General features: G+C 43.5%; 1 protein-coding gene across 8 annotated transcripts in view; it reads right to left on the bottom strand.

Annotated features, from left to right (window-relative positions):
* Positions 1 to 9196: 9196 nt before the first annotated feature.
* The window catches only part of PALLD (palladin, cytoskeletal associated protein), a 1062357-nt gene continuing 1050836 nt past the window's right edge, over positions 9197 to 20717 (bottom strand). For all 8 annotated transcript variants that reach the window (XM_078677029.1, XM_078677030.1, XM_078677035.1 and 5 more), the window contains 3 exons: positions 15619 to 15784; positions 12447 to 12580; positions 9197 to 11274 (listed from right to left, as the gene is read on the bottom strand). In XM_078677029.1, coding sequence (XP_078533155.1) covers positions 11108 to 11274; positions 12447 to 12580; positions 15619 to 15784 — 467 coding nt within the window. In that variant the 3' untranslated portion in view covers positions 9197 to 11107. The remainder of the gene's footprint in view (positions 11275 to 12446; positions 12581 to 15618; positions 15785 to 20717) is intronic.

The following is a 20717-nucleotide window of genomic DNA, read 5'->3' as shown; positions in this document are numbered from 1 at the left end:
CGGCGACCTGCCGGGCAGGACTGCGTGCTAGGGCTTGGCGGGCCTGCTTTGCCCCGCTGCTGGCCACACTACCGGCCCTGCTGCGGGCTGGACTACGCTCCTTGAGGATTCAGTAGGATGTCTCGCCCTCCCCACTGAGGTTTTCATTCAAGTGGGTGAGGATCCCATGAGACTGGCCATATCTGCATACGATAGGGCCTAAAGGTGCGAGGCCTTTATAAATGTGATACATGCCAGCCAATGAAGCGGTAGGACACTGAGACACACAACAGATTCTTGGGCCACGGTGGATCACTCTGGATAAGTGTGTTGCTTCTGTCCTACACCTTGCATCTCTGCCTACTATTTGTAGTCTTTGGGCCCGAAAGTTTTCCCTATAGGACTATCTGTTACTACCCAGGTCAATCTAGGAGAGAGTTGCACACATAGCGGGAATGCGTGTCCATTGATGGGACCGCTGTCCTGCATGTGTTCATCTGGCCCCCCATACTCCACAGTCCAAGAGACCTCTGGGAACACCTGTCCCAGGTGCAGGGCATGGAGCCATCACCATTCCTACTCCACGAGTACCCCACTTGCTGCGGGGCGGCCGACTGGGTGCATCTCCCAGCAGACATGACTGGAAGTCATCATGGGGAAAAATGATGCCAAACAATCTAAACTGCAATTCGAGGTGCACAGAGTCACCCGCATCGCCGAGGGGCTCCTAGAAGCCTACAACAAAGCCCAAATCTTTAACAATCTCTACAGGCTGGGTAACTTCTGAATCACATTCTGAGGAAGTCCCTCTCGTCTACAAGACCAATTGGAACCTTTAGGCCCTTATCGCTATTGTCAGAGGGGGAATTATTTTAATATACATAGTCAATGGTGAAATGTGCAGTGGAGGGTCATCAGTAAACCACTTACGGGACTGCAGGTAATAAATGAAGCAAAGTGATGTCTCTATAAGGTGTTACTGCAATATCAGATACTGAAACTGTCACCATGTTGCTTTAAAATAGCGCAGGACACATTGATTGGCTAACAAGGGTGCATTGTGTCAGTTAAGGATAGAGAAAATGTTACCCTGGGTACCCTCGTTAACTCTAGGAGGAACTGCCTGGCACCCTAGTTTACTACCCCAAAGGTTACCCTTAATTTTGACTAAGTTCTGTGGATCTGATCTTCCTCGGATCTTCTTTTTTTCTTAACTTCACCCTTTTTTTTATCTCTCCCTATTTACTCCTAAACCTTTCCCTGGTTTTACTCTTTGATCTAACTCTCAGACTAGTACTTCTTGATTTCCTTGTGTTATCTGTTGTCACTTATTCCTGTGCGAACACTGGACTATCACCTTTTCTACATCGCAGGTATAGTTGACCTTCGTAGGTTCTCAATTTCCCATTCAATGCACAGGTCAGCTGGATTTATGGTTGGCTTACTCGTGTTTGGTTACATGGAAGGAAACACTTTCCTGGTGGGATTGGGCTGCCAGAGTGGGATGGGGGTGGAATTGGGGTTGGTTATATTTCCTATTCACAAGGCACTTAGCTAACATTACATCAGTGCGTATGCTTACTCCACAAACATGAGCTTATGGCAGTATGGGGAACTCAATTGCAGCTTATCAGCTTTCCATCCACAATGACTGATACGATACCATAACACTTCAATGGTACAAGGCTCAGCTACAACTGCTTAACATGGAAAGTATGGGGGTTGAACGACCCACGCAAACATCGGCATATCTTAGCATATCTTGACAGGCACCACATCAGTATCGCTCTACTCCAGGAAACTCACATAGGGAGTTCCAGTCCTACCATTTTCTCTTCTCAAAGGGCTTCTCACAGATTGGTTTCATTATATTCTACATACGCGAGAGGCACTGTGATGATTATACGAAAGGGTACCTCATATATGCAAGTGGGCGATATCATTGACCCACATGGACGCTAAGCATTCATATGGAGCAGATACAATTCCATTTCCGTGGTCATAGTTAACTGCCACGGCCCAAATATTGACAAGCCTGCTTTCTTTAATCATCTCTGGGGTTTGATCATTTACACTGAAATCACACTTATCATTTGGGGGTGGGGGCGATTTTAATGTGAAATTGAAAGCACAGCTTGACAGATCCCATACCCCTTGTCTAAGCCTCTGATTGCTAGTAGGCATATTCAGGCTATTATTGATTAACATCATGTATTAGATGCGTGGAGAACTTTCTATCCGATGTTGAGAGAAGGCACTTTCCATTCTGGAGTGCACAATAGCTAGTCCAGAATAGACTATTGGCACGTAAGCAGGGGTTGGGTATCTGGGTTTGCATGGTTAGTCATCTTGTGCATACCTATTCGGACCACTCCCCGGTACTTATGGTGTTGTGGCCCCCAAATGCCCCGTCTCCGCTGGCTTCATGGCGGCTCCGTCCAACATTGTTGCTGGATGAAGCTTTTCGAGAGGAGATGAGACAGGAAGTAGTGTAGTTCTTTGATATGAACGTCGGCTTGGTCCCGCACATCAGAATAACCTGGGAAGCCTTCAGGGTTACCATGCAGGGAGCATGCCTGGCTAAAAGTGGGGGGAATTTCCGCTCAATGCATGATTATCTAAGGTGGGGCAAGAGAGACTGTGCGGCTAACCCTCTCCATGAGCGATGCAATGCTAATCACCTTGCTCAAACCCGGCAAGCCCACAGAGTTGTGTGATTCCTACAGACTCCTATCCCTTATTAATTGCGAGGTGAAGATTCTAGTAAAAGTGCTGGCCAATCGCCTCAGTCATTTGATGCCACTTTCAGTACTCCCTGACCAATTGGGATTCATTCTTGAGAAGGCCACCTCACATAATTTGAGAACATTATTTGCAATTCTTCAAGATGTTGACCCTGAATTAGCAGCGGTGACTGTCTTTTTATACACCAGCAAGGCTTTCAATTCAGTTGAATGGGATTACTTACTGGTGGTTCTGAGACAAATGGGCTTCCCCTGCCCCTTTCTGGCCTGAATTGAACTGCTATAGTCTCAACTAACAGCCAAAGTGCAGATCAATGGAGTATGCTCTACCCCTTTTCACGGATCACTGAAAGAATATCGACGGACAGAATATCGACCATCAAAAATATCGTTGAGAAAATATCGACAGTCAAAATATCGAGTTTCTATCTACAAACACGTAAGTACAAAAATATCGAGTTAAAAATATCGTTTACAAAAATATAGTTGTAAAAAATATCGTATTTACTAAAAACAGTGTTAAATTAAATTAATATTAATAATTAATTACTAAAATATACTTAAAATTACTTAAATTAACGTATAATAATTAAATAATTAATGAAAGTTAAATAAATATTTTTTTATTTCATATTTATTAAACATATATATATAGTAATAAAATATAATAAAATAATACCCAAAAACTGAAAACTGACCCTGAACCCTAAAAATACCCCTTTACCCAAAAACTGAAAACTGACCCTGAACCCTAAAAATACCCCTTTACCCAAAAACTGAAAACTGACCCTGAACCCTAAAAATACCTCTTTACCCAAAAACTGAAAACTGACCCTGAACCCTAAAAATACCCCTTTACACAAAAACTGAAAACTGACCCTGAACCCTAAAAATACCCCTTTGCCCAAAAACTGAAAACTGACCTGAACCCTAAAAATACCCCTTTGCCCAAAAACTGAAAACTGACCCTGAACCCTAAAAATACCCCTTTACCCAAAAACCCAAAACTGACCCTGAACCCTAAAAATACCCCTTTACCCAAAAACCCAAAACTGACCCTGAACCCTAAAAATAAAAACGATATTACTTCACTTACCTTAAAAACGATATTACTTCACTTACCTTAAAAACGATATTTTGGCTGTCTATATTCTGTCCTGTCGATATTTTCTCCAAACGATATTTTGGAGTCGATATTATGTCCAAACGATATTTTGGAGTCGATATTATGTCTGTGCACCCTTTTCACATACAATGGGCACTTGTCAGGGCTACCTGTTGTCTTCACTACTATTTGCACTGGCAGTTGAGCCACTCGCTGCGAAGCTGCGACAACACAACCAGGAATATGCCATTTGATACCCTACCAGGCATATAATGGTAACACTATACTCAGACGCCATCACACTATATCTAAGGGATCCGCAGGGCAGCCTGAATGGAGTACTGCGGATCCAGAACGCCTCAGCCAGACTCATCCTCGACATCCCCCGACGCAGCCACATCTCCGGACATCTGAGAGACCTGCACTGGCTCCCCGTCAACAAAAGGATCACCTTCCGTCTCCTCACCCACGCACACAAAGCCCTACACGATCAAGGCCCGAGCTACCTCAACAACCGCATCAACTTCTACGCTCCCAAACGCCACCTCCGATCAGCCAGCCACGCCCTCGCCGCCGTCCCCCGCATCCGAAGAACGACAACAGGAGGAAGGTCCTTCTCCCACCTGGCCGCCAAGGCCTGGAACTCCCTCCCTCCCGACCTGCGCCTGACCCAAGACCACCTCTCCTTCAGGAAGAAGCTCAAGACCTGGCTGTTCGAGCAGTAGCAGCACCCCCCCCCCCCCCCAAGCGCCTTGAGACCCTCCGGGTAGGTAGTGCGCTCTATAAATGTCCTTGATTGATTGATTGATTGCGCGTCATTCGTTAACTTAGGGGGCAACAGATCAACGGGGAAAATCACATCTTTTTCCCCTTACCCCTTCTACTATGCGATTTCGACCTGATTACCCTTTACAATGTTGCAATATGACTCTTCGCTATCTGGGGGTGTTGAACTCTAGGGAGAGGGAAGAGCTAATCAGAAGGAGTTATGGCACCGCCCTTGTCACAATCACATTATAAAAAAAAACACTGGATATCGCTGCCACTCTCTTTGGCTGGGCGTATATCCCTTATGAAAATGATGGTATTGCCAAAGATGGCATATCTATTCCTTACTATTTCATATTCATTGGGACATCACTTTTTTTAAGCCTTAAAAATACAGTTGGTCCGATTAGCCTGGGGAGGCAAACAGCCCCGCATTCAGTGGAGCTTTCTTACGCAACCCTTTTCTAGGGATGGCTTTGAGGCTCCTGACATGGAGTTATATTTCCTGGCAGCCCAGGCCCACTATGCCATACATTGGCATAGACCTACTCCTTTTATGCCACATCTGGCCATAGAACAGGTCTATATGGTGCCTATCCCTCAACAGCATATTTAGGTACTGATAGGAAGACACTTAGGGCCATATTATCAAGAAAGGGCGATACATTATCGCTGCTTTTATCGAAACTGCTGATAAAGAGGCGATAATGGGCTTGATAATATGCCCTTGTGAATTCCCATAGAAGTCCAGGTTATGGTGTTAACCTGGGCTTCAATGAGAATTCACAAGAGCATATTATCAAGCCCATTATCGCCGCTTTAGCGGCAGTTTCCTGCCGATAAAAGCGCGATAATGTATCGCCTTTCTTGATAATATGACCCTTAGTACGGTGGACTCCACGGTTGCTTGTACAAATGCAGCATGGGAAAGAATGGCCAAGCGACTTGGCAAACCCATACTATACTGATCCCACTACCCTATCACTTTGCATTCCCTGTGACGCAGGAAGCAACGTAGACTTGTATGTAGATGACACGTTTAAGCAATGAGACACGTTCTTCTGTGATGAGATAGCTACACCACTGACATCTTTCATTATATAAGACTTAGACATAATGTAAAAGCCGCCACTCTGGAATTTCCCTGTGAACCTCCCACCTTCAATACACTACACGCACTGCTCACTGCCACAGGTCCTAGAAATTTGGTATCGACCCTGTACCACTCTGCTCAACTGGAAATGCCAGAACATATGGGGCACACCAGATCGGGTTGGGATGGGGAGCTAGAGGCACCCATTATTGACGTGCAGTTGCACTACTGTTGTCAGCAGACGGAGCGTATCTCCTCTAATAGCAGGTTACGAATCATACATTTCAAGTGTATACACCGTGTATACTACACTCCTGCTCGGCTATGTCAGTATCGCTTAAGAACTGACAGTAGATGTGCAGATGTGGAGCGGAGGGATCTGACTCTGCATTTGGCCTGGGCTTGTGGTCCTTTACGGGTGTATTGGCAAGATACAGAGGACGCATTGGTCCTAATGACAGGACATCCTATTGGCCTAACACAACAATTAACACTACTGGGATACACGGCTGAGATAGAGGTAGAATTTAGGAAATATGTTACACTTTTAATGGCTAAGTACAGGGTTGCTTGCACATTGGGTAGGGAAACGAGTGCTGAAGTTTAAGTGGCTGCACGACCTCACATATTGCAAAGAGCAACTCACCACATATGCAGAACTACTGCCCCCCAGCTCTAGGCCCCAGGATATTTGGGTGTCATTGCAAGCACACTTGATAGCTCAGACACCTGATGCTGGGTAGGAACATATATCACACATGGTGGGAAGAGATACTCCGGAGATTGCAACTTCTCAGCATGTTGAGACAAATTGATTGGCACCCTATCGGGTGATAACTGGGCACTCTGAGCAAATATTGAATGATTGAAAATGACCGCCCTGCTTGTGATTGGTTCCTGTCAGCATCCGTTTTGTAATTTGTAATTTGAACTTTGCCTTTGTAAAATATGCATGCAGAACAGTGCCCCCAATCTATGTACAGAGCTAAATCACTAAGAATACATGATGACATATGGTAAAACAGTAAGGATGGAGATAAGCGCTGTAATGTTATTAGAAATCACTGTAATGATGATTCATGTATGGCTATCGCAGATATGATGTAATGTACAAATACAGAAAAACTCAATAAAGAAAGTTAATAAAAACAGATAGATCAAGCGGTCAGCCTGGCACCGTTATCCTTGGAATCCCACAAACTCATCTGCAGAGTACCTCAAGGTTCATAGCTCAGTACCCTATTCAACACACACTTGATCCGTCTGACTAATGCCATCTTTGCACACACATCAACATCTTCTCCTACACTGAAGACATGTAACTCATACTCTCCCTCTCAGACAAGACCCCCAACACAAGAAATTTGTTTACCATCTGCATGACCGAAGTCATTCCAGAGGTCATAGGGACGGCCCTTACCCCTCATTTCAATGCTATATTCAAAGCTGGCCAATTTACGAGAAACTGTAAGAAGGCTTCTATTCTTCCTTTGTGCAAAAAACGGAACCTCGATCCTAAAGACCCAAACAATTATAGACCTATCTCACACCTCCTGCTACCTTAAAAAATGATTGAAAAAGCTTTGATTGCCCAACTGAGTGCATTTCTCCAAACCAACAATATACTCGACCCAGCCCAATATCAGTTCAGAACTGAACACAGCATGGAGCTGGCCCTAATAAAATCTACAGAGGAAGTTAGAGAGGCCTTAGATTGTGGAGGCAATGCAGTATTGATCTTGCTGGATCTTTAGGTGGCTTTTGATATGGTCCATCATAACGTTTTGATGGACCAGTTGTCAGATGCTGGGGAACAAGACCATGCCTGGAACCTCTTGCAATCCTTCCTCTCAGATGGAACCCAAACGGTGGACTTAGACAATAACATTTCCAACCCTTTTTCCCTTCCATGTGGGGTGCCACAGGGCTCGTCCTTCAGCCCAACAATTTTTAATGTTTATGTGTCAATGCTGGCGGCCCTAATAAGGTAATTTGGGTTCCAACTGATCTCTTATGCGGACGACACGCAACTCAGCGAGTTTCCTTATTCTTAGAATTATAAGGAAAATAAAGTTCTTTCTTCCTGAAGACAGTCTTAGGACAGTGGTCACAGCACTCATCATGTCACGGTTAGACTACTGTAACAGTCTTTACTTGAACATCCCAAAAAATCACCTTAATAGGCTGCAAATCATGCAGAATGCAGCAGCCAGACTGTTGACAGGGACACAGAAATGTGTTTCAGTTAAGAAAGAACTAAAACAACTACATTGGCTCCCCGTCAAACAAAGGGCGCAATTTAAACCCTTTGTACGGTATTAAGGCCCTTAAGGGGGAGGGCCCTGATTACTTAAGACAAAGATTTCAATGGTATGTTCCCAGAAGGACCCTTTGGTCCACGAGAGCAGAAAAAGTGATAGTTCCCCCGGTCAAGAAAGCAAGCGGGGGGGGGGTAGGAGCTTTATTGCAGGTGCCTCCAAGGCCTAGAACAATCTATCATTCCACCTCAGAAACTCAACCGAGCTCCTTTCCTTTAGGAAGGGGCTGGAAACTTGGTTATTCACTCTCTAGTCACCCCATGCTCCAACATACTATTAGGCAGTGCTCTGCACCAGGTCACCCTAGGGTAACCACTGTGCTTAAGAAGCCTAATTAACAGTACATAACTAACTGGATGAAAGCCAACTGTCTCAAGTTTCACACCAAGACAGAAGTAGTGATCTTCCTCAAGAACACCTTACACCTCACCATGGGACTCCATTTGGTGGTCGGACGAACTCTGACCCACTCCCAGCACCCATTTCAGGAACCTCAGAATAATTATCGACAACAAACTAGACCTGACCGCACAAGACAATGCCTTCACTGCACCTGCTTCTACACCCTAAACATGCTGAGGAAGATCTTCAAATGGCTCCCAAGCATCACTCGAAAAACTGCCACTTACGCCCTAGCCACCAGCAAGTGGGAATACAAGAACACCTATCACACCTGGATTGCCACGCAACTCACTAGAAGACTACAAACCATCCAGGACTCGGCAGACAGGCTCATCCTTAACCTCCCACACAGAGTTCACATCACACCACACCACAGGGAGCACCACTGGCTCCTGATACACAAACACACTAATTTTCAACACCTCGCACACACACCTTCAAGGCACTACACAACTTAAGTCTTACATGACCTGACACCAACCACCCAGACACCACCACTCGGCAGGGCTCCTACTCACACACATCCCACGCATACATAGAGCCAAATCAGGAGGAGGGATGTTCTCTTACATTGTTCCTAAAGCATGGAATGGCACCGTCCTCTCTTCTTGTAATCCATAAGAAGCTGAAACCCTCGTTTTTCAATTAACCAACTGACCATCAGCAGGGCTAAGCACACACACCTTCTTTGAGCCAGGATACCCTCGCGGGTGACAGTGCACTCTAAAAATACAAATAACGTACCTATGTTTTGTTGCGAAGCAGCGTCCACAAGGGTACAACATAATTTTATCAGTTTTATATTTATTGATAGATTGTTAAACCTTCATGATATCAGCACAACAATCCAAAGATGAATATGACAGTACTTTTTTATAAATACAAATAAAAGGCAGCAAAATAATACAGGTGAAGGTAAACAAACAGAACATTAACCAGGCACATTCAAGCGTTATTTTGCAAATAGTATGACATACATTTGTCTAACGTATGTGTAAAATATTTCTGTTTGACAGATGTATGAAAGTCATACAAGCATTAATTGTAAGAGTGGTCGAAACCAGCACCAAAGAATAAAGAACAGAGCTATTTTAATGTGTTACAAGCAAAACATTCAGTAAAAACCTGGATTTGTGTAATTACAAAAAGCTCCGAAGCAAGTAATGTATAGCCGTAATACAAGATATATCATGTGGTACACAATAACAAAAAAAACTATGAGTACTTAGTACAACTAAGCTGAACTAAAACATTTCAACGCTTATAAATAGTGAATGATAATGTGGTTGATGTGCTTCATACAAGGGAATAGTGTTTCCCTCTTACTGCAAAGTACCATGATTTTCATGTCTATAAAAGTGTCTGCGCTTTTTGTCATACTAGAAAGTTTAAGGGGCACAGTGCCCGACCCAGTTTCACAGGACAGCGGGGGAGTGCTCCAAATTGACTAGTAGCCTACTTTAGCTCGCGACTTCCCAGGTTGAGGGCCCCTGGCACGTTTGCTGTCATACAGCAATGGGGAGGGACCACAGATAAACCATTCACCGCGTGCACGTGACGTGGTTAAAAAAACTAATAAAGTGTATCTCACACATTCAACTACCATTTCCACTTCCCTCAAACACCTACTCAAACTACATCCTATGGTGTATATTTATCACAGATCTTGCAAGTTTCATCCTCTTTCAACGTACTTTCTTTTTTTCTCACATCCGCCCACATATTAGAAAGCCGGCTATATAACCAGTGATTGGTGCACATATACCACTAGCTAATGCCACCTGCTCTTGGAACCTTGGGTGAGCTGGCAGTGATCTAGAGCATTGTTTCTTGCATTGCGCTCACTTGTAGTTACCCGTTTGCAGATAATCCACCACAATCTGCTCACCAGTCCGCGTATGAGTATCTCCTCTACTACCTCATTTGACCAGGTTCATTGAAGTGTGCTCAATCTAACCACACAGCAATACAATTGTGAACGAACCACCACCCGTTGGTAGAGAGAAAAATACAGAAAAGAGTCATCCAATCAGGCACTGATCTTACTACTGTGATTGGCTATTTGCATCTAAGAAGTAAGGCAGTTGGTTCCTTTTTACATTCTGTCGTATATATCAACTAGGGAGGCAAGGCACATCTTTTACCCACACTTCATCACCTCTCCCTTGTTTATATAACAATATATATTGCACTTGTGGTTGTTAGAACACATTGCTGGGTTCGTAAACGGATGAATCATATGTCCAAATGTCCAAAGTAGTCCTTTAGTACTGCCAAGCAGAGCAGCTCGTTGGAGGACCTTGATGATGCACACTTGGTTCTATCTGAAGACGCGTTGTAATTTTGACACTAGGGACAAGAAATCGGTAACATATTCGGAAACATCTGCAAAGGAAGATTTTGGTGAATGTGATACGCTGTGCAACGTGTACATTGCTGTTCATGGCAGATGTTTTAGGCAGAAGAACATCATATTCATGCTCCCTACATGAACCAACCAAACAAACCTGCCAAAATATAACCCCTTAAGGTCTAATTTCCTATAAATAATGGATAATATTTGTTTTTGATGTTCTGTGTCTTATTAGCAGAAGGCGTGTCTACCTATTGGCAGAACAGTGGCAGATAGCTTGTCTCTCAAGGCATTAGTTTTCAGTGTAATCCTTGATGGCAGAAAAAGACGCGTCCAGCTGTAGCTCTACAGGTCATCACTCTCTATCAGGCCGGACTGCAGGTGGACTGGGTTTGCATCAGGTTGGAATGCTGCCTTGATATCGAGCCCTTGGTCTGAAAGTGCTGCGTAGCGGCTGGTGGAGGGTCTCACCTTTTTCGGTTTGGTGATATGTGGTTGATGCTGCCACTGGGCTGTTGGCAAATGATAAAAAGCAAAGGTGTTATGGAGTAAAACTGAACCAACAGGTACATTTAGTTTTGGCACTGATAAAAGACATTTTTCGTCCCTGTAGGTACCAAAAACATGTAAATACTGAAAGCGCTGGCACACATATAGCCCCACCATTATCTTAAGAGAGCGTTTCCCTATTTGCATGGGGGCACAATCCCCCCTAATAAACTGCCAAATTCTACAACCTCCTCAGAAGATATATTTCTGACCATAATAAATGCTGTTCACCGAGAGCTCAATTTTAAATAAGGCTAGCTCATACAATTCTTTATGCTATGCCCAAACGATTGTAGGCGGCAAAGCCTGTTAAATTGGCATAGAGTATGTGGATGTGGCCCCAGGAATCTGTCTCAGTTGTCAGAATGCTTTACATATCCTCTCTTACAATGCTGCATGGCTCACCCTGCATGCTCCTTACCCTGCCCTCAATGTCTGAAATTTTGTTTTTTCTGTATCTCATCCTTCAGCCAAAGATTAATATGTGATCTTCTCAGCACCACCTCCAATGATGATGAATTCCTTTGTTTCTAGTGACTTCCCAACCAGCTCTCCTTCAGTCCTCTCCCCCTCCTTTCCCTGCAACCCTCAACAGACCCACACCTCTCCAGTTGGAGAAACTGAGAAACAGCTTATTCTTCCTATATAATCTCCCTCCCCATAGTATCACACTTCAATTTTCTTTGATCTCAGAGGTGCGTGTGCACCCAGAGGATTTATCTACATGAGGCGAACCCGGGCGGAGGGATCGACAAGGGTTGTGGTCGGGCCAGGTTGTCGAGATATTTATACGAGGTAAGTTTACACACAAAGAATCTAGATGACAATCATTGACACCACTGCTACACATTCATTTTTAAAAATCATTGCTTGCTACCCATCAGGGCCTGAGACTTCCATCCAAACATCTGGTTAGCCCAGCCGTTCAGTAAATGCATACAATGCACATCCACAACATAGTATAGGTGTGTGCTGTTCCTTTTTCATAGTGGAACACATTAAGCCAGTTGTGATCCCTCTACAACATCAGAAAAGGCATCTCAAGATTCAGGTATATCATGGTCATACATGATATGTCAGGAATAGATTGTACTAGTGAGACTCCAAAATACTATGTTTTATAAATACAACTTACTATGCACATCCAGTCTGGCGGTGCAGGACACGATCCCAGCCTCGTTCTTTGCAGACACCGTATACCAGCCGGCATCTTCCTTGGTGGAGCCCTGAATTAGCAGGCAGATGTAGCCGTAGTTATCCTGGTGCATGCTGCGGAGAAAGATCATCTGAGGTGAAGCGCAAGGGAATGACTTTCTCCCTCACCCTCTCTCCCAGTATCTCTCTCTCCCTGACTCCTGTGGTGCCACACTAACCTCACTGAACCCCATCTCTGGAAGAACTGGGATACCTTGGCAAGTATTGCTTACTCTCTGTGTAGATGAAATAGATCTGGTGACCTGTGTTTTTCCAACAGTTCTTGTATCAGTCATGAGTATGAGATGAGTATGAGATGTTCAAGTCTGTAGCACCGATTCTTTTACAGAAACCCCACTTTTTGAAAAAGTGAAAACTCACAAAAATACAAACGGCCAACTGACGTAAGATGTTCGACGTGGCATAAACTTTGTCATCAGGACAAGGAGGCAGAGGAGAGAAGTGTGTGAGGGGTCCAAGACCTGCACGAGTAGCAAAAGAGAGATGTGTGAGGGGGGTCAGAAATGGTCTGAAGGAAGGTGCCTAAGTGTGTCAGAAAGGTAGCTCTCTAAACATTCTGGAAGGCTGTTAGTGCAAAGAAAATAGTTTTAAAAAAGTGTTATGGTAGTCTTGAGAAGGAGAATACTGCAGTGGATTTTCACTGTTGCTTTCACAAATATTAATTTTTTCACATTTTCTTCTCATCCTCATTTGCAAAACTTGTCAACAGATTTTTTTGTACAGATTATTCATACTTATGTGGACAGAGTGTGCATGTATGAACCCAGTGCAATGATATTAGCGCGTGGCTTGTCTGTTTATTTGAAATCGATTTACAACTGGGCGAAATAATTGGGAATAAAACACTACTACTGATTCCAGCCCGCTTTGCAAAGGCAATTATCTTTACTGTCTGAACGAACACAGAGGAGTGTAATTTTCACTTAACTCCCAATGGGAATTAGAGCTAAACGAGAAATGATGCATTTTGTGGCCACTTGAGCACAAACTCGTGGGTCTGAATAAGCTATGTTTGTTTGGGAATTGACTAGGCACCTGACGTAATGAAGGTAGACCTCTCACTTAGGTAAGCCAGCTCATCCAAAAACAAATATGTTGTCAATTAACAAGTTATCAGGAGGTTGATCCCTGCCTAAAACAGTAGGGAGACGGTGCCACTTGTGTCCAGATTCCACTAAAGGAAACGAGGTAAATGCAGAAGATGTTTGCGCATGGAAAGAAAAGTTAGAACTTGTGTTGAGGGTTTAATTGTTAAATGCCAGGAAACCTTAAATATTGTAACACATATATTTGGGAAGATGTAGGACAGAATCAAGCTAAATCCACTGACACACACAGCGTTTCCCTTCGCTTCCTCCACCAGCTTGAACAAACTGCGTTCACATTAGTACGCTTCCAGTGCTTGATTTGTAAAAAATAAGAAGTGCCAGGGCTCTCGTCAGGAGGCCACTGCAACTTGCACCACACATTGACTCTGCCATGCTGCCTATGATAGTAACGACACAACTACTAACCATCACACTACTAAAAGTGTGACAATTCAGTCTATTTCAGGCCCCCAGAGCCAGAAGAATGGCTTGGGTGGCAGGTAAAAGTCATTTTTAATGTATATTGAATTAATAATTAACTGTTGCGGTGATCTCTAAATTAGCCTGACAGCGACACCATATGGCCGACTGTCACATGTGCCAATTTTGACAATTAATTAAGCACTGTTACTACCCCAATGGAAGGATCCTACCCTGATCTTTTGGCAGTAACACTTCTCATATCTGGTTACAAAGGCCTACAGAGCATAACTTCAAAAATGTGCTAGGCAAGACGTTTAGCTTTTCAACCCATCAGGTGCCTCATAATTCATAACAAAAGGAGTTTGAGGCAGCTTGATCTTCTGTGCAGGCAGGATGCGGTCTAACAGTTTGGTAGGCACTTCTTATTTGACAATAATTGTGCTGACTTATTTAAGTGTGATTGGTAGTAACATGCAAACATGACAACCCTTCTGAGGAAACACTGTTTTAGTTAAGGACCAAAGACTGATATTGGCTGTTGAGTAAGCTGTACCTGTAGTGCTGGCATGTAATAGTTAATACTGGGTCCCAAATTTCGACAGATAGAATATTATTACAACAATATCGAGGGACAAAACATGGAAAGGTGTACACAGAGGGAGGTATGGGTTTACTATTCTTAACTCCACATCTACATACCTTGAAGATATATATCACTGAGGTACGTATATATCATGTTAGGTATAGAAAATATTTGAAAATTACCTTTCAATATTTTGCCCCTCGAAATTGTTCTACTGTAATTGCTAATGTGGAGGAGCATCGCCCCACTAAGGAGGTAAACATGGAAAAAATAAAATGATAATAACTCATTGTTATTTTCATTATTATTATGTCCATGGTCAGCTGGGTAAGGGTGGGTGTGGCTTCTCTGGTCACAGAGCAGGGCAGGAGTGGTTTGCCCACTCCAAGTGTGCAAGACGCTGTGGCCAGCCGTCTCGAGCTGGCCAAACCGCCATGCGCACTTTGCATGCTCTGCACCACGCTGCTTTACAGCCTGGGTGCAGAACATGCCCAGCCTCCCATTCCCTGGCTGAGTGCCGAACCAGGGCGCTCAGACCAATCACAACACTGCATTGCAGTGTTGTGATTGGTTATGGGGAGCTTCCTGCTCTAGAAGTGGATGAAGAGGAAGGAGAAGTAGCAGCAACAGGTGTTTTCATTTTTTTTTCCTCCAATTTTCTCTCCCATTCCCCGTGACCCGCTCCCCACGTCATTAAATACCAGCCACCACTGTTGTTGTAACAATATTCTGTCGGCTCGAGATTAAGGAATCGATATTCCTTGCCTACACAAGGCTTTATATGAATTGTAATGCATTTCTTATTTCCTTTATGTCACATTTGATCTAACTGCGCAATCCACTCAGAATAATACAAAGAAATTGTATTTCAGTGTCAATGATAGAAGACTGGGCAATATCTAAAAATCTGGTTCAGGGTAAAGTTTTTTTTATAGTAAGGTTTACTAACTACATAGCAGGAGCAGCCAATCACTGCCGCCAGGTGTGTTTTGACTCACCTCACTCGGTCGGTGCTGTACGTGAGGGACTCGTTCTCCTTCTTCCAGAAGATCTGTGGCGGGGGCGTCCCGGAGACGCGGCACTCCAGTCGCACTGGGTATCCGTCCGCCACGCCGGTGTTCTGTAACTTCTCCACAAACACGGGGGGCTTGTGGGCATCTTTCGCTGCACAGAACAGAAGAATGTTGTGGTCAGTTAGAAAGTGTTCCTCTCTTTACAATCACCACAGATGTACACATCATCATCTTCAAGCGACAAGCGACATGGTTGGTGTGGCAACAAACCAGAGCACTGCATTTCTGTAAATGCAACTGGCACCAAGGCATGGCAGCTGTCTTCACAATTCAAAAGACAGCACGTATGTAGATTAGAAATAGTGAAATCTGACGCAGGAAACTATGTACCAAGATAACAAACAGTGGAAACACATAATGCTCTCCTAATAAAAGGCTCCAGTGACCTTATCAATTGGACTTCCTAGTCCTTGCACCCGAGAAGCGAGCATTATTTGCAGGTGGCTGGTTCACATCCATGCAGTTACAACTCACCCTTACATCCCTCTAGCTAGGTACAATGAGTACAATTCAGGTGGCTGCTAACAGAAAGTCTTTTTAGTGGCTGGTGACACTAAGGTTTGTGGGCTCTATATAAATGACCAATGGAGAGGACGTGGTCTCAGGGCTAGAGCTGCTGACTTTGGAGCTAGGAAACCAAGGTTCGAGCCTCGGGGTCGACTCCACATCCTGTGATTCTCGGAAAATCACTAAATCTCCCTGTGCCTACCAAAAAAAAGAATAACAATGTGTCCTTGTGTAACATAACTGGTACTCATGTAAAGCGCTCCAATACCCTCAGGCCAAGTTCATGCTATATAAATCTGCAACAAAAAAAGCTTGCTCTTGAGTGTTGCGGTACACCGCCTTAAGGCTGTTATTAATTCTAGTACATGCAGCTCTGCTCATCTAAAACACAGAGGTCACAATTACAAATACTAGAGTGGAAATGGGTCTAGATGGGTGGATGGGCATGCTGATTAGATAGAAGTTATGGCTAAACAAAAGCCTTATATCCTGACATTCAAACTTTAAGTATGAAACTTGTCTTTACGTAACCAACTTGTAAATATTTTTTATGTATGCCTAAAATAATAATAACTTGTTTTTTAGGCTTTATACCACACATCTGCTGTTTCTGAGCGCTTCAAATAAAAAGAGTTACTGTCACGTACTCATTCACACGTCTCTTTGTAAGAGAGGTGACATTCCTGCCTTCTTTCGAGAGATAAACGCTGATCCTCAACCATGGGTTTGATAAATAGAATATAGAGCCATGAGGCAGGAATGCAACAGTTGTCTGCGATTATCACATGGAGAGCCAGCTGCCAGTGGAAAGACAGAGATGGGAGATTGAGTTTCAAGGGTTACTTGAGAGCAGCGTCCCCCGGCAATAGGGTGGACTGGAGACACGCCCACAGGGGAGATCGCCTTCCTGATTTAGACATGATGGACCAGGTTTCTGTCACACCACTGTAGATCTCAAGCACCAAGGAAGTGGGAGCAGAAGAGATCTTGTTGCTGATTCGAAGTTATTTACACATTAAACGATCAGCACTCGACACACTATAGTAGATCAGAAGTTGGTATATTTAGGGGTTAGTGCTTTGCAGTTAGTTTAAAGGGGCACAGCCTGCTAAGACTGCTGAATTTACAAATATGTGAATATCTGAGTCATTTGGGACACAGAAAATCACTGCTCTCAGGATAACGCTGACATCCTGGAATATGGCAGTTGTCTCACTCCTGCCACACTCTTGCTAAGGGCAGGGCTTTCCATGCTCTGCTTTGATATACAAGGTTCACTGTGTATGGAAGTAAGTGCCAGCGACAAGCCCTTCACCCAGTGGCCCTAGAAATGCTGGTGAAGAAGAATAACCAGCCCTGAGAAGATGGGGAAGACAACATAATATGATCTAGGGTCATGATGTGATGAAACAGGAACAAGACTGGGGTGCAGTGGAGTCCATCAAAGTTACAGCGGCATAATGGAACTGACACAAAGAACATGTACAGTGCACAATACCCCTATGGAAAAGGATGGTTGTCCCAAAGCAGTATGCCTTTAAATTGACTCCAAGTATCAAACACGAATTACACAGTCATTAGCTCAAATTGAATTGCCTCTGAGCACTTTCAACATTTTTGGGAATGACAGAAGCGAGTTTTAGGGTCATAAAGTGTTCACCCAGAATCACACTACTTGAAACAGATAACAAGTTAGGGTTGAAACCTAGGCCTCTTGGGGCCAGATTTACTAAGTTCTCATGCAGTGCAGTGCAGCAACCGTAAAAGGTGCACTGCATGAGAAGGAGAGAGCAGGAGCGCGCCAAATTTACTGAAATAAGGCACTCTTCTCCCCTCTCCATAGCGCCGGCGCTGAAATCAGCTGCCATGCGCCACAAAGACACCTTTGTGCCATGGTGCAAGGGTGTCTCCTTGTATCTAGCATAGGTTTTCTACTGGAAAGGTAGCCTTCCAGTACAAAATACCATGCATAGACTTATATTAACCCTTTTCGGAAAAGGAAGGAGAAATCAAAGCATTTATCCATACTTGTGCCTAATTTTAAATGGCACAGTTTTCTGATGTTAAACCCTGTCTACTTTGTTTAGTAAACTGGGTTTAGCATCAGAAACCTTGGGTGGTTGCATGGGAACGCCCATGCTCTGCCCCCTTGGCACTAACTAATGCAAAGCAGCGCTATTATTTCCAGAGGTAAACAAGTTTAGCGCTGGAAAGTAAATCCGAAAAATAAGATTTTGTGCTGATTTGCATCGCTTCTTTGACTTGGCTGCTAAACTATGTGCCTCTCCTCTCAAGGAACCCCAGATAAACCTCCCCCACGCTATGTATCAGTTGGATGCATTTTCCAAATACACACATTGATTGCACAAATAGTGAACCCACAATTTTTCATTTGCAAGAGCTCACTGCTGTAAAACGTTTTGTGATTCCAGAACGTTGAAATTTATGTCTACTCTAAAACATCGCTATGTATGAGCAGCAAATATTAACGCAACTTGACAGTGTTCTCTGTATGCCTGGGTAGTAGGGTTGCGCTTCTATTCGCTGAAACAGAGATAGATGACACAGAGCAGGCAATGTTATTAGCCCTATAGTTTACTTTACTTGGTTTTAATAAAAGTTGCACTTTTTGTCTGGTGAATATAATCACCGATCTAAAATTTGTCAGAGCCCTCTTTTCACATTCAAAATGACCAGCTCTTTCAGAAAAGATGGGAAGAAAAGATGAAAATGCCGTAGCTATATTGGTCTAACCATTATGTTCACTTATCAACCTCAACAGTTCACTCTCACTGCCTCTAGTAGTAGTAGAATCACTGTCCATGAGCTGCAAGTCCACATTCACCAACAGAGCACTGCTTCAGACACTGTCTTTCGTTGTGAGAGGGCAGAATCACGTGGCAATTGTCCTTTATGTTGAATGTCAAATTTTGCTTAGTGTGCATGTGTTTGCTAGTTTTTTAATCTTAAATGATGCCAGTTACGTGTAAATGTTTGCTCAGCATGGCTTTGTATTCGAAAAACCATAGAACTTAAACCTATTTTGATTTCTACTTGTGCCACCTGTCTTTTTACTTACTTTTTATATCATTGCCTGACCTACTCTGATGTGTCTGTAATATTGACCTGTTGTCTTAATTTTTGTCCTGAAATTTGAACCTTTAGCCTGAAATTTAACAGTTATTGCCCAGAATGCGACTCCATTGCAGATGATCACCCTAATCATCATTTCACAGCATTTGGGACAACTGTGACCTACTCTATCAAAATAAAAATAGGCAAATAAACAGTATACAATATGCTTATCATATAGGGATTCAGGTTTCAACGCCTGAAACAAAGCTATAACGAGCGAATTCGAGGAAACAAAAAAACATTGTAGCGAATATAGAATGGAGTACGATGCATTTGCTGCAGTACCTCAAGCTGGCCTCTGGGTGTCCCTACAGTACACAAACTGCTTCTGCCCGCTTTTACCAAAAGCACATATGTGAATGTTCAGCATTTATTTTTGTAAATAGGGCCAAACTAAACAGGCTTCCCTTCGACTCTGAGCCTTTTATTGAGGGTCTCCGAACCAAGTACATTTGTTTTCACAGGAACTAAGACACGGGATGCTGCAGCAAACCCAAACTCACAGGACGATCACGATTTCAGCACTTCCTCTAAAGATTTGCTGCAGCTGCACTAGTTGTTTCACGTTAGAAATTGCACCATGCAGCGTCTGTTTCTGGCGTGATCGTTATACTCCGCTGAAACCCTGACTCAAAAGGCTGGCAAAGGCGTGTTCTCTTGCCTGCTACAGAATATTTGATGTTCATATAGTTTTAGTTAGAATATCATTAAGACTTATAATATAATATAGAATTGCAGATGCAACATGGGGAACGCCTGGGTGTCTTACCTTGGACAAGCAGGAAACCGAAGGATGAAATAATCTAATGGGTGAATCTCACTGAAAATGACTTCAGCTAGGGGTTGAAAACATACAATTTCACCCAGGCCTATAGTTAGATTTTTCCCTACATGCTGAGTTGCAAGCCAACTAGTTGCTCATTGACTGATATAACTTTGCCTGCCGATCAGACACCTATAATTGGCTTTTATTACCACCTTTCCAGCTTAGCTGTTAGAACCTTATGGTTTTTTAACAACATGGCTATTGCATTATTCATCTACACTTATGGAAGCAGGCTCCTAACAAAAAACTCCAACTGTGATAGGATTGTAGAATTTTTGGATCTCACAATTTACAATGAGGACAACATGTTAACCCCTTCGATGCTGATGACGAGCTCAGCTCGTCATCAGCTACGGCGCTCGTGTGCGGATGACGAGCTGAGCTCGTCGTGTAACGCGGTAATTTGAAAATTGCCGCACACAGCGCGAAAAGCCGCCGCAGCAATGCGGTTAAGGACAACCCTACATAGAAAGCCTATAACCACTAACTCAATACTACATGCTAGCAGCTATCACCCAAAACCTACAATTGACAAAACCCAAAGGGAAAAATTATG

The sequence above is a fragment of the Lissotriton helveticus genome, chromosome 2_1, assembly GCF_964261635.1.
Source record: "Lissotriton helveticus chromosome 2_1, aLisHel1.1, whole genome shotgun sequence".
Lineage (NCBI taxonomy): Eukaryota > Metazoa > Chordata > Amphibia > Caudata > Salamandridae > Lissotriton > Lissotriton helveticus.
Note: the sequence above shows the minus strand (reverse complement) of the source record. Positions and strands in the feature narration are given on the sequence as shown.